At 48.0% G+C, this 14,806-nt stretch overlaps 1 protein-coding gene across 1 annotated transcript; it reads left to right on the top strand.

Moving 5' to 3' along the window:
* Nucleotides 1-1,645: 1,645 nt before the first annotated feature.
* Nucleotides 1,646-3,153, top strand: LOC120680457. Its single transcript, XM_039961952.1, has one exon. The coding sequence runs from the start codon at nucleotides 1,838-1,840 to the stop codon at nucleotides 2,888-2,890; it is 1,053 nt and encodes a 350-aa protein (XP_039817886.1). The 5' UTR covers nucleotides 1,646-1,837; the 3' UTR covers nucleotides 2,891-3,153.
* The last annotated feature ends 11,653 nt before the right edge of the window (nucleotides 3,154-14,806 follow it).

The following is a 14,806-nucleotide window of genomic DNA, read 5'->3' as shown; positions in this document are numbered from 1 at the left end:
GGTAGTTCTGATTGATGGGCAGGTAAAGAAGACATGCCCTAGCTCTAGACGTCTTTCGCTTTTGTCTCTGGCAAAGGTGGTTGCACCAAAACACTACAATGAGAGATGTCACTCTCGGTAAGCTCTAGATTAATGAAACCGTCGACAAGTAATCAAATTGGGGACAACTTGATTATTTTGGGTTTCTGTCGGCCGTTTCTCCACCTGAATTTTCGGCAAACGCTTGTGTGGGCGTCACAGCTGTGTAGAGCAGTAGTACGAGCTGCTTCAGGCAGTCCCTCTCTATTGTTCTGCCAAACAAACTGCACCGTACATGGTCTCCTGCGTCAGAAAGATCCTGGTCAATGCGTCGATGGCCTGGCCCGTTCTGAATTTTCCATATCAGCCAAGTTTACTGATGAGAGGGAGATTCGTGTTCAGTGGTGGTATAATCTATAACGCGCATGCGCATGGGCTCATCACCGAAATCCTGCGATGCGATTTAGTCCGCCAAACCTCATGTGCGATTCCTCAACCCAATTAATCAGGCCGACCGCCGACGAAATGTACTGTATCATGATGATGAGCACCCCAGCTCCAACAAACCGGAATGTTTGTCCTCTGCGAGCCCCGCAGCTCACATGACGCCATGGCTGTATGGCACGACATGCTGTTCGTCAGAGTCACGTTTCCAGCAGTCGACCCTGAATCAAGGCTCGGTAACACAGGGTGTGTTTAGATACCCCAAACTCCTCTCAATTTTCCAAACTTTCTATCACATCAAAATCACATCGAAACATTAAATATACCAAATGACTCATATATGGAGTACTAAATGTAGATAAATAAAAAACTAATTGCATAGTTTTGATGTACGTTGCGAGATGAATCTTTTGAGCCTAATTAAATTATAGTAGGACAATATTTATCACAAATAAATAAAAAATGCTACAGCTCATGTGACTTTTTCATCCATCTTTTCGTGGGTCTAAACACAACCACACGGCACACCAACACCAAGACCTGCGACAAACAATGAGTAAAAATAAAAGTCAAGAGGAAGGATTCGTTTTCGTGATGTCAAGGCAGGTTTTCGTTATGTAAGGCAGGTTCTGCAAAATGTCAGCACCGAGCTGTAATAAGAGGACTGTTTAGTTCCCAAAAATATTTGCACAATATCTGTCACATCGAATCTTCGAACACATGCATGGAACATTAAATATAGTTAAAAAAATAACTAATTATATAGTCTAACTAATTAACACTAGATGAATTTTTTAAGTCTAATTAATTTATAATTAGACATTATTTATCAAATAACAATGAAATGTCGTATAGTACTAAAATCTAAATTTTTTCACCAATTAAGCACACCCTGACATGCTTGTATAATGAGCTGTGAGGTGTCAGCTGTGATCACTGTCAGAGCAAGTAAAGCAGCGTCGTGTCTCACTAATCCAGAGACGTAAACCTGCAAGCAGCAGCCGGATGCTCGATCGCTGTTCAATTCGGCACGCCGCCGGTATCACCCATCTCCGTACCACTCGGCACTCGGCAGGAAGCTCACCTGCTCCCCTGCCAATGGCGCCGGGCCGCGTTTGATTTGTTGCCTCCCCTCCCCTGTTGCCTCGTACTCCCGGGTATGGATCCCGCGTCGGGGCGGCGCCATCGACCCGACAGCCCGAAACCGCTCGTATATCTTCGGAACTTTCCGTGACACGGTGGAGCTAACCACTCCGCGCTGGCTCGCCACCGGCCACCGCCGCCGCCGCCGAACCAAACCAACCGCTCCCCTAGCGAGTTTAAAGTTGCCGCTCGCCACGCCACCTCGCGCGTTCATGCCCCGCCGCCCCCGGCAATGGCTGCCGCAGCGGTGACCTCGCCCTCGCCGGATCCCTTCACGTTCCACTGCCCCGCGGCCCCGTCGGCGGTGGCCGAGGCCGACGCCGACGAGTTCGAGTTCGAGTTCCACGTCGTGCCCGCGGCGGCGGCGGCGCTCTCGGCCGCCGACGAGCTCTTCTTCGGCGGGAAGCTCGTGCCTTTGCACCGGCCCGCGCCCGCGTCTGCGCCGTGCTCCCCTCCGCCGTGCCTGGAGGTCGAGCCCGCGTCCGAGCCGACGTCCCCGCGCGCCCCGCGATGCGCTGGACGGCGGTGGCGCGACCTCCTCCACCTCGTGTCGAGCTCTAAGAAGGCCAAGGACGACGACAAGAGCGCGGATGGATGCCTGAAGCGCCGGGACACGCATTTCCGGCCGCTCCTCTCGCGGGACTCCTCGTCGTCCTCGTCGGCCTCCTCGGTCGACTCCGGCAAGCACGCGCGCCGCCCGCCGCCTCCGTCGTGTTCCCCGCTCCGGACGCGCTCCGCGCCGGTGGCGAACCTCCTCCACCTCATGTCCAGGACAAGATCCGCCGCGGACAAGAACGGCGCCGCCGCGGACGCGTCGCCGCATCCCAAGCGGCAGGAGCCGGCGGCGTGCGCGGCGCACCCGCTCCTGACCCGCGCCTCGTCCTCGTCCTCGGCGTCCTCCTCGGACTCCGGCAGGAACCCGCGCGCGGCGGCGCCGTGGCGCCCGCGGGGCCCCTCGCGGCCGTTGCGGCCCGCGGTGGCAGCGGAGAGCCCGCGCGTGAGCGCATCCGGGCGCGTGGTGTTCCGCGGCCTGGAGCGCTGCTCGAGCACGCCGGCGTCCGCGGGCATCGGCCCGCGCCGGCCGCGGCCCAGGGGCATGGAGAGGTCGTACTCGGCCAATGTGCGCGTGGATCCGGTGCTCAACGTCTTCGGCTTCGGGCTCCTGTTCATGCCGTCCTCGCCGGCCAAGGAGAGGAGGTCCGACAAGGAGAAGGAGAAGGACGGCGCCGGCCGCAGGAACCGGCCGGAGAAGCTGGCCATGGTGCTGCGAGATCCACAGGATTAGGCAGCGGCCATGCTGGCAATAATGCATCAGATTCTTCTTGTCTCAAATTTTTTGTTGTTTCTCAGTATTTGCCCCCTCGCCTTCCTTCAGATCGTTGTATTTATAGCGCCATCTTAGCCTAGCTTTTTCTTTTAGAGTCAGATCAAAGAAATTCCAGATAAACTTCGGTGAGATCTGAACTGTAACTCTGATCCCGATCGAAGATCAATGTTCATCCATGTAAAAACCATACTCCATGAACAGCACACTTTTCTGTTTCAAAACCCAAGTAGTACTAACGCAATGTCAAATCAGCAGAGCTGAAGTAGAAGTGATGTTTACTCACTATGGCCATGTTTGTTTTTTTACCGGCACGTTTTTCAAGAGAATCTTGCATGTATGGAGTACTAAATGAAGTCTATTTGCAAAAATTTTTTAGGGATGAGTGTAACTTTTCGAGACGAATCTAATGACGGTAATTAATCGATGATTTGCTACAATGATACTACAGTAACCATCCTCTAATCACGCGGTCAAAGGCCTCATTAGATTCGTCTCGCGATTTACATGGGAGTTGTGGAGGTGGTTTTGTAATTAGACTTCGTTTACTACTTTAAATTACTCCCTCCTTCCCTGTTTATAAGACATACACGTATATCAAGATTCAAACCTTGTCATCTTTGACCAATAATTTGACTATTAAATTTTTATTTTTATAATGCAAATTTCATATGATTGGATTCATAATCAAATATATTTTACAATGATTATAAGTTTATAATCAAAAGTGATATAATATATGATAAATAAATGGTCAAAGTGTTGTTTAGAAGACCGTGTCATGTTCCACCATGCCTTATAAACGGGGAAGAGGGAGTAGTAGTCAAAAGTGCTACAGTATTTCATATTTTTAAACCAAACACGGCCATTGGAGACACGACCTGTCACGAAGTTTTCATGTCCTTGGCAGTACGAAGGAACAGGGATGAAATGGCCCGTTTTCTATTTCTAAAAAAAAATGGCAGCCCGAGCCTAGTACTCCTACTATATATGTGACAGGATTACTATATAATTTCTTTCTATTTGTTTGGCCCTGTTTAGTTTTTATAAAATTTTACATAGTACTTGTCACATCAAATCTTCGGATATATGGAACACTAAATGCAGTTGAAAAAGATAACTAATTACATAGTCTAACTGATTAGCACGAGTTGAATTTTTTAAGTCTAATTAGTTCATAATTAAATATTATTTGTCAAATGACAACGAAATATACTACAGTACCAAAATTCAAATTTTTTCACCAACTAAACATACCTTTAGTTTGATTTGAAATCTTTGAAATGGATATCTTCTCTCGGTTTATAAATTTAAAAGCAAACATGTGGATCTCTCGGGACTTGTGCTCTCCGCCTCCCCGCGTCAGGTTCCTATAAGGAAGGGTACAAGCTTCTTCAAGCTCAGCATCAGCAGCTCGTGGTTTTGGAATGCACATCGTGGATCTTGTAAATTCTAACGACCCAACTTGCCGGTTTCAGCATTGTTTAAGGAGGAGAAGGTGGCTAGTGGAGGATCCAAATTTTGCTAACCATCACTCCTGTCCTACCTGGAGTCTGACGTAGCGCAGGCTATCGATGGCTGCGGCGCCGCTGTCTGCCGCCCGCTGGTATGCGCACGTCGACGGCGTTGCTGGGGTATACGGCGGAGTGGTTCAGGTAAGGTATACTAGTACTTTCCGTCGCCGTCACCTGTCGGAAAAGCAGGGGTGGTTGTGGTTGGGCATAGCCTGCGTACGTCCCGTGAATCCGTGGTCGCATCAGCACGGCAGGGACCAGGGAGCGAGTCGCTCGTCGTTGCACACCTGAGCCAGGCCGCACGTCGCCACGGCAAGCAAGGCGTGGCGCCGCTGGTGGTTTCTGGTTTGCAGCTGCCTCTGCCTCTGCACGCCACGCTCACCATCATCAGTCATCAGTGCAGGGCAGCGGCGTGACCGCGCGCCGCTGCGCCAGGGAGCCCAGCACCACCACCAGTCCGCCGCCGCCTCGTAGCGGAAGCTTGCCCCGGAGAGATTGAGCCTGTCTCTCATGCCTCCATCAGATCAGGCAGCTTCCGCGCGCGGTGGCTACTGGTCCTGGAACTGACGATCTGGCAATGGCATTGGCATCACAAGGGGTGAAGGGGAACTGCATCCGTTCCAGATGCCGTGTTCCGTCGCATCCCGTGGCGCTGTGGTGCAGGACGGCAGGGACACCGTCGCGAAGCATGGGCACGGGAGGGGGGGCTGACCCTGTGTCGTGTACTCGTCTGTCCTGCTCGCTCCCGGCGCGGAATCTCCCTCGGCAGTCGGCACGCACGGACGAGGAGAGGCAGCCAACTGTGCACGCCGCACAGAGAGATGGCTGATGACCAGGCGAACGGCTCACAGCCCCTGCTGCGCGGTTTTTTTATTTTTATATTTTTTATTTCCGTTTTTTACAAAAATATATTTTCGATTTGGAAATTTACAGAAATATACCCCGGCCGCCCCGCTGCCGGGCGGCAGGGACTTAAACACAAAAACAAGAATAAAAAAATTACAGACAGGTCCCTGGGCCGGTCGCCTGGCAGCGGGGCGGCCGACCCCCCTGGCCGCCCGGCAGCTGGGCGGCCGGCCCCCCTCCAGCTGGGCGGCCGGCCCCCAGCCCTATATAAGGTGTTGGCCCCCCTCATCCCCATTTGGCTTACTAAAAATCTAGAAAAAAAGAAAAGAGAGGGAGAGGAGGGGTGAGGGAGAGGCAAAGCGGCGAAGTCCTGTCGGATTTTCAAGGCGGCGACTTTAGGTAACTAAAATTTTCTATATTTTATAAATAGATTATGTTGTTTTTTTTTTGAAACAGTAGATTAGCAATCAGTTCAATTATTGTTAGGAGTGATTAGTGGTACATTTAGATGTAGTTATTTATAGTGATTAGCGTTGATATAGTACATTTAGTGTTAGATTTAGTATTAGGAAATACTAGAAAATAGTTAGAGAAGTATTAGAAAATAAAAAATGCAAGATAATATTAGAAAATGTTAGAAAATTGTAGAAAATTATAGAAAATGTTAGAAATTTTTTTAGAAAATGTTAGAAAATAGTTTAGCAATCGGTTTAATTATTATTAGGAGTGATTAGTGGTACATTTAGATGTAGTTACTGATAATGATTAGCGTTGATATAGTATATTAGCAATCTGTTTGCTCACTTGTGATTGCCAGGGCTCAACACCATGGCATCCTCAGGATCCACCTACATTCCATGGAATAAGGTGACGGAAACAGTCCCCCAAGGAGTCCAGGTGACTATGTGTTTTTGCGGATCCTTGTGCAAATTAATGAAATCAAGGGTTTTGGGGGACGACTTTGGCAAGAGATTCTTCATGTGCGAGAATTACGAGTACGACCCGCCCAAGCATTACGGTAAGAACCGAGCAAAGGTACTACAAAACACTATCAGAGTTTGTCACTTTCTGATCTAGTAATGTCTTCTAACATGATTTGGGGAAAGACTCCACCGTCTCTATGTGATTTCGTGCAGTGGTTAGACACCGAGCAATCTCAGCAGGATAAGGACCACGTGGAGCGTCAAGCAAGGTGGGCTGCACAAAGGTGGCAACGAATGCTGCATGAAGAACAGATGGAGGAGAAGCGCAAGAAAAACCAGAAAGACATTCAGAAGAGGATTGCAGAAGTGGAACGTCAGAAGGCAGAGGAAGGTGAAGCTGACAGGGAGAGGAAGCGAGAGAGGGCCCGCCGTGCTAAGGAAGCAGGGTCTGAAGCTATTAGGAAGGGAAAATATCCCCGGTGCACTCAGTAAAGCACCACCATGTAATCCTGGCATTTTATATTTCCTAAGGCATGTTAGGTTTACTCACAACACGAGGTTATCGTGTTGCACATGCCATGGTTTTCATTGTTCAAGTATCTAGTAGTACGAACACCTTAGACCTCTGCTTTGTAATCGTAGCATTGTTTACAAAACTGTATTGCAAATCGAAAATTTATGATTCGTAACTACCCTTCTATTTTCAGTACAATTTCCAGTTTTTCCAGTGAGATATGAATTTTGAGTTACCACTCTCTTCTGTGTTCTTGGATTGTTCTTCCAACCATCATATATATATATATATATATATATATATATATATATATATATATATATATATATATATATATATATATAATCAGGGAGCGTACAGTGGAAACTCTATTAAATGCATGAACACTTCTCATCTTGTAAAAGCGGAGTCTTTGATTTTTCTTTTCATAATTCGTCAAGGAGAGTGGAAAAGTACAGAACAACTAAAATAAAACAAAACACATAACAATTCAAATAAAGCAAAACACAGAACAATTCAAATCAAGCAAACACACAGAACAATTCAAACACAGAACAATACCTTCGTAATATTACATGCTACAATCTGGTGCAAATACATATCCATACATAACGAAATGTAATTATCACATACAGATCGGAATACATATCCATACATCTGGTTCAAATACATATGCACACATAACGAAATCTAGACGCGACGGCCTCCAAACTTCGGAGGCAATCCATCGGTGGGATTTCCAGAAGGTCCAACTTCAGCACCAGCATTATCTTCTTGTATTTTAGGGCACTTCTTGTAAGTGATCATCTGCTCCACACAGGTTGCATCTTTTTTTCTTCTTTCCTGCCTCAGACTCATCCATTCCGTTACGGATACGAAGTGTCTGCCGTCGACCTACCCCTCTCCTAGCATCTGGATTGAGAATGTACATTGGAGAGATATTTGGTGTAGTGAATGATCCCAGACTGCCTATGCCATATATCTCATGGCCCCAAGTGTGCACAGCGGTTTCTTTTCTGTAATATTGTGAAACAAAAACCCCAGGATCCAACCCAGATTCCGAACATGCCGCAATGACATGGGAGCATGGTAAGTGAAGAAGCTGTGGCTTCTTGCATCTGCAAAAAACCTTGCCTTCTGGCGTTATCAAGCAATCCTGAACGACCCTTTGTCTGCGGACACCCTGCCCTGTCCTGTCTTTGCATGAAACCTCAAACCTTTGATCCTTTGTGCCCATAGATACCACTCTGTGATATTGAGCCTTTTCAATCTTTTCTTTCATGTAGTTAGTGACCCTATTACAGAAAGTCACACCTGGATCATTAAGTAAGACAACAGCTGCCTGGTACCGCTCTCTGAAGTACCTTGTGCATCCGTATATGATGAATTCAACTATGCCAACAAGAGGAAATCCACGAACATGACGCATTACCATATTGTAACACTCTGTGTGGTTGGTTGTCTCGATCCCATATCGACGACCACCAGTGTCGTATAGAATTGACCACTTCTTCTTAGGTGCATCCTTAATCCACTGTGTGAAAGGTCCGCCGCCGGAACGTCTCCGGCTAGAGGTTGAGGTCTGTTCCTTTAGCAGCTCGGCGCACATGTTATCTAGTACCTGTCACAATGCATCAAACTTCCGCTGCTGATTCTGAGTGCACAATCTCTTGAACAAATTCATAAGTTCCTTATTCTTAAAGCGCTCAAAAAAATTTGCACCCATATGCCTTATGCACCACCTACTCACAACATCCGGCCATAGAGGAGGCTGTCCTCGACTTCCTTCATGTTGTTGCCTTATTGCTGCTAGAAGACCAGCATGTCTGTCACTGATGAGGCAAACATCAGGCCTTCCAGCAACAACGTAAATCTTAACACGTTCAAGGAACCAGTACCAGCTCTCTGTGTTCTCATTCTCAACAAAAGCAAAGGCGATGGGAACCACCTGTTTGTTGCAATCAACTCCAATTGCTGTCAGTATTGTCTCCTAATATCTTCCTATCAAGAATGTGCCGTCAATACATAGAACAGGAAGACAATACATGAATGCCCTCACACATGCACCAAGGCAGAAGAAAGCACAAAGCAGAAACCCAGGTCCCCCATCTAAACTCGGTACAATGTAGGTATCAGTCGCGCTTCTAGGATTTCTCTGCATAATTGCTGACAGCATGTGAGGCAAGTTATCATATGATGTCTCATATGTGCCAAATCTCATCTCAAACACCTTTTGTTTTGCCCGCCAAGCCTTTGCATAGCTGATTTTGTATTGAAAACGGTCGTCGATGTCCCTAATTATCAATTTTGGCTCATAATCAATTTTGTCCAGAATCAGCCCATACATCTTCTTGGCAACAAAAGTGGATGTGATGTTACGGTGAGTTTGAGCAACAACAGTTAATCTACATATATGTGGTATAACAATTGAACACTCCCAGTGTGTCTTGTACTTGCCCTTGTAGGCATGTACTCGCCATGTACAATCGCCATTGACACACTTCACCTCATATTCTTTGCTGCTAGACTTGACAACTCTGAATTCCTTCCTCAACGATATAGCCCAAAGCTTCACAACATCTATCACAGCTTCAATGCTAGGATACTTTGCCCCCTGCACGACCTTATTCTCTCTGTATTCGTACTCATTACTCCTAATATCCTGTATCACTGGATTTCCAAAACCCTTGCCTCTCCATTGACCTAGCAACGGGTAGTCCTCATCATCTGATGAGTCCCCATATTCTTCCATCATTCGAGCCTCTTGGTCTTCATTCTGTACGGCTTCCACATGTAAGGATCACCGGGGTGTCTGACCCTAGAGGGGGAGGGGGTGAATAGGGTCGCTAATCGCTTTTCTATCCTAGGGCTCAATCTAATTGCATAAGATAAACCTAACATGTCCTACACATGTTAGTTATGACTAAGGTTTATCTATGCTACCCTCTACTTACCCCAAAAAACTTGCAACCTATAGCCAATCCTAATCAAACTAACTAGGAAAGTAAAGGTAAGCAAGAAAGAGTAAATGCGGAAACGTAATGCGGTAAGTAAAGCGGTAAGGGAGAGGATATGCAAACTCCCGTGAAGACACCAAGACACACGATTTAACGTGGTTCGGTTATGACACCAAAGTCCCTCCCTACGTCCACGGCCACTTGCTCACAAAGAACAAGTGGGATGCCGAGTCTCTTCGCTTGATCACCGTCTTGCCACGCCTCCAAGGCTCCCGACAAGTAAAGGCTAAGTGACGCCAAGTCACAAAGACGAGGTCACCGCCACCGTCTATCTCGAAGCGTCACCACGGCACCGTCTTCACTATCTTGGAGCTTTAACACCAAGTAGGGGTCTCCTTCCCCGCACAAAGTGTCGTTGCCACTCCACACCAAGTCGGAGGGTCACACGACGAGTACACAAGTTGCTTGCCGCAGCAAGACTTTCTCTCAAGCTAGTTCTCTCAAGAACTAAGCCTAAACAAGCACTAAGCACTCTCACAAGTGTGCTTAAGCCTATATGATGTACAATGAAGCTCTATGGTGGTTGGAGATGATCTTTAGCTCTTGTATACTTCCTTGAACTCCAGCACTCTCAAATGACCCGGCCTTGGGGGTATATATAGGCAGCACAAGCAAATATAGCCGTTGGAGAAAAGCTGCCAGAAAACTGCGTAACGCCGGTTAATCCGACGTACCCCAAAAGCCATCATCGGTTTAACCGGTGTATGTAAACTGCTACGTGAAAAACTAGCCGTTAGCAATTAACCGGTGTATCGCCGGTTTAACCGATGTTGATTGCAATCAACAGGTGTATGTAAAATTAGCGTCGGTTTAACCGGTGATTGTAACTTCTTCACGTTCCTCCAAAAACCACCTCTCTGGACAACTGAACCGATGCAATTGACCGATGCATCGTCGGTTCAACCGGTGTATGTATTTTCACCGGTCTTCGTTTGGCAATGCACTGACGTATGCATTTTCTTCAACGTCGGTTAATCCGGTGAGTGTATCTTCAGTTTCTAGCTTCTGGACAATTACACCGGCGTGTGTCTTTTCCTTAACGTCGGTTCAACCGGTGTATTGAATTTCTTCACAGTCTCTTCGATTCTTGTCTCTTCGGGCCTTGCTACGCCTCTCTTCTCTTTGTCATCACTTGAACCTAAAAGCCTGAGAATAGTCATCTTAACAATCACATTAGTCCAAGTGTTGTGTGTGTCATCAATCGCCAAAACATTATATTGAAATATGGCATGAGAGGCCATTTTCGCTACACCACAATTCCAGGTATCCGCTCACCCTCATCAGCTAAACCTTGCGGCTCAGGTTGAATAACATGCACGTTCTAATCTTTTTTTTTCTCCTACCTGATCAGCTATACCTTGCGGCTCAGGTTCTGTGACATGCATGTTCTGATCTTCATTTTCTTGTTCCACTGCTTGGTTCATATGAGATGATGTACTTGTTGATCCTTCACCGAAATGGCCTGCCTTCTGGTGAATCTGAATTAGCATTGCAAGAGGCCACCCGCGGTCAAGAGCTGCTTGCATGTAAGTCCGTCATTCTTCGGTGTTTGCTATAAGCATCAACTCCCAGAAATCCCCTTCAGTTCCTCAATTTGTCACAGTCTGAACAGTTAGGAAATGAGTCTTTGGATTCACATTGAATATCTCGTGAAGTCATTTGCATATGGAACCAAAACTCCTCTCTAAGGGTTTATCTATTCCGCACTCTCTTCGTTCAAAAGCTGATATATCTACTCCATACACATCATGAGGAATATATCCGTCACCATAATGAACTTGAAAACGAAGCTTGCTCGACATATCTGGACACAGAATCATGATATTAAATTGATTGCTAATCTACTGTTTCAACAAAAATAATTACAACAAAAATAATTGCTCGACATATCTGGACACACAATCATGCTATTTATAAAGCGTAGAAGAATTTTGGTTACCTGCAGTCGCCGGCTCGAAAATCCGGCAGGGCTTCGCCTCTCTCCCTCCCTCTCTCTTTTTTCTTTATTTCTGGAATTGTAGTGATGCAAATGAGAGGTGGGGGACCAGCCAACCCTTATATAGGGGTGGGAGAGCCGGCCGCCCAGCTGCCGGGCGACCGGCCCAGGGACCTGTCTGTAATTTTTCTTCTTCTTTTTTTTTGCATTTAAGTCCCTGCCGCCCGGCAGCCGGGCGGCCAGGTCCCGGCCGCCCTGCAGCGGGGCGGCCGGGGTATATTTCTGTAAATTTCTAAATCGAAAATATATTTTTGTAAAAAACGGAAATAAAAAATATAAAAATAAAAAAACCGCCCCTACTGCCGACTGAAGACAGGCCCGCCTTTTAAGAGAGATCCTTTCAGAAAGCAGCCCATAAGGCAAGGCCTTGACGGGCCGGTGCGGGCCTGAAGCTAAAACAATTGTGCTTTTGTCAGCCCATCCGCCGCTCTCGTCAATTCTACGCCTTCCGCAGTTCGGCAGTTCCGTGCCGATCTATTAGGCTCCGATTGGTTACCTGCACGCGGAGGAACCAGGCTCGCTCGATGCAGGAGGAACCAGTTTGGTTGCCTGGTCCAATCTGTGAGCCAGCCTCCTGGCGTGCAAATTACTCCCCGCGGCCAGGCTCTGCAGAGACGTCGGAAGCAGGCTGATGTGTACATTCATTTTGCACGCTTCGTTAGCTTCATTATACTTGCTCTAAAAGCCTCTTCTCCAACTTTTTATTTTTATCTCTCTGCCACATAAGCAAACAAAAGGCTATAAACCCTTTGTTGTACTTGGTCATAGCTCGTCGGGGGCTCCTGTATATAATATAACTTTCGGAGATGCACATGCTAGGTATCTATAAAGTCTATTAGTTCCAAATTAAATTCAGTATTTGTGAAAAAAATTCAACATTTAGAATAACAGATTCAATATTTTTAAAAATACATTGCAAAATTTAAAAAAGAGTATTACGTTACGAACTATCTTAATATCTGAAGAGCATACCTTCAACATTTACCAACACCTAAGCCATCATTTTCTTAAAAATGCATCCTCATAGCATCTTCTCTCCTGCGGCTACCAGCGCTCCAGTAGAATTCTTCACCACCGGCGCGGAGTCTGAGATTTGAATGCTTATTTCTCCCCGTCGATTTTGCAGCACGTTCCTCACCTGCGCCGCTCGATCCCTGTTGGTAAGCCAAAAAAAAAGAAGAAGAATGAAGCGCAAGTTCAGCCGCAAGCCAGCGGGGAAGAAGGCTGCTCCGGCGGCCTCCACGGCAGAGTCCCTCTCGCCTGATTCCCCATCCAATCCAAGCGCAGAGGCAACGAATAGCACGCCAAATCAGGTGGAGGAGGATAATGCGCAGCCCGTCACCAAAGCAGCAGCAGTAGCAACTCCAGGTAAGGCAGGTGGACAGCCTAGGCGGCGCACAGCCCAACAGCACGCAGCCCCAGCAGCAGCCTCGACGACGGCGAGGGTTGGAGGCACCGAGAGTAGCGCACGGGTGGCAGCTGGAGCTCGCAGCGATGGCGGCAGCTTCAAGCCCCGAGCTTAGTCACCAAGTTCCCAGTACAATGGGAACGAGGAACGGCAACGAGGAAGGTGGTTCGATGATTTTCAAAATCCTGGAACGAGTGGGGTATACCTCTATGGAATGATGATTTTGGAACATGGAACGTATTCCATACTAATTCGGAACGATATCCCGGAACGATACGGCCGGAACGAGGAACTTGTTCCCGGAAATTTCTTATTTTTATTCATAAATTCTGTTATAAAAGTTTTCTATTTAATTTTGCTAATCAAGAAAGTAAATCTGTAGGCCCAAGTGTTTAATGGGCCGTTGCCCTACGTCGTGATTAGTGGCTATATCGGAAAAAAATGCTCCGCAAGGGCCATCGCCCAGTCGTCCTCACCGGCCGCCGAAAGGTCGTCTCTTCAAAAGCCCGGATCGACGTGCCCCGGCGGCGGCTGTAGCCTCAGCACCCCTATGCAACTGCGCACGGCCCATCCGCCTTCTTGGGCCGTAGCGCCTTGGCCTTGGCCGCGCTCATCTCCGCCTTTCGCCGCGCCACATGCGGCTTGTGCGCCGCCGCCGCCATGCGCTTGTGCGTGCGGCCGCCGCCGGCCGGCCGTGCGTCGCGTCCGCCACCGCGGGGACGCCGCCCTTGAAGACAGCCGGCTGAATGGAGGGCGGCGGCTGGAATCTGGACGGGTCGACGGGGAAGAACCGAGGCAAAGAAGCCTAGCCGATGTGCTGGCGGGAGGGTCGGCCGGCCTCCACGGACGCGCCGCCCGCCGCCCGCCGAGTTGATGCGTCGCGTACCACCAGGTGAGTGATACTTGTTCCATCTGCACGCGGGACGACGTTCCAAGCTCCGTTCCTCACACGTTCCGGCAGGCGTTCCGCATCGTTCCCGTTCCTCGTTTGGGAACGAAGTTCCCGGAACACGGAACGCCGTGTCGTTCCGCGTTCCGTGTGACTAAGGCCCCGAGCAACAGCAGTAACAATGGTGGTGGGGGCGGGTGGAATTGGATGGAGTCGGTAATGAATCGGACGGAGGAAAGTTATCTGCACGAATGTCCAACATAAAAGATGGATAACAATGAGGCGCCCGTTTCGGCCTGGCCGCTGGCCCAAGTGATGGTCTCATTCGCTGCATGGCTTCTGGCCCACCGGCCCGCTGCATGGTACACGCGGGCTGTGAGCATGGGCCGAGTTTTGCAGATGGCCCAGTTTTTTTGGTTTTGGATGGTGCTCATTGTAAGGGTCAGGATTTAAACTCTTTTTTTTTTGCCAAAGGGGCAAGAAGCCCAATGGATAAAGATGAAGTACAGTACAGGCCCCCTGTTTTACATAAAACATCTTGGAAAAAGAGAAAATTACATTGAGGTCCAGATCTACTCCTTTTCCAGAAAAAACTTTGCACACAGGACCCTAGGAAACAAAGCCCGTGTTTAGTAAAATTTTACACAAAAAGACGAATGCATGCATGGAGTGCTAAACAAAGTTTATTTACGAAACTTTTTCATGGATGGGTGTAATTTTTCGAGACGAATCTAATGAGCTAACTTCCATCATGATTGGCTACAGTGATG

Source organism: Panicum virgatum, chromosome 7N (assembly GCF_016808335.1).
Source record: "Panicum virgatum strain AP13 chromosome 7N, P.virgatum_v5, whole genome shotgun sequence".
In the NCBI taxonomy this organism is placed as follows: domain Eukaryota; kingdom Viridiplantae; phylum Streptophyta; class Magnoliopsida; order Poales; family Poaceae; genus Panicum; species Panicum virgatum.
This window is presented reverse-complemented; position numbering and strand designations above follow the sequence as displayed.

Coding starts and splice junctions, on each gene's coding strand:
- LOC120680457 (XM_039961952.1), top strand. CDS start 1,838: ATGGCTGCCGCAGCGGTGACCTCGCCCTCGCCGGATCCCTTCACGTTC.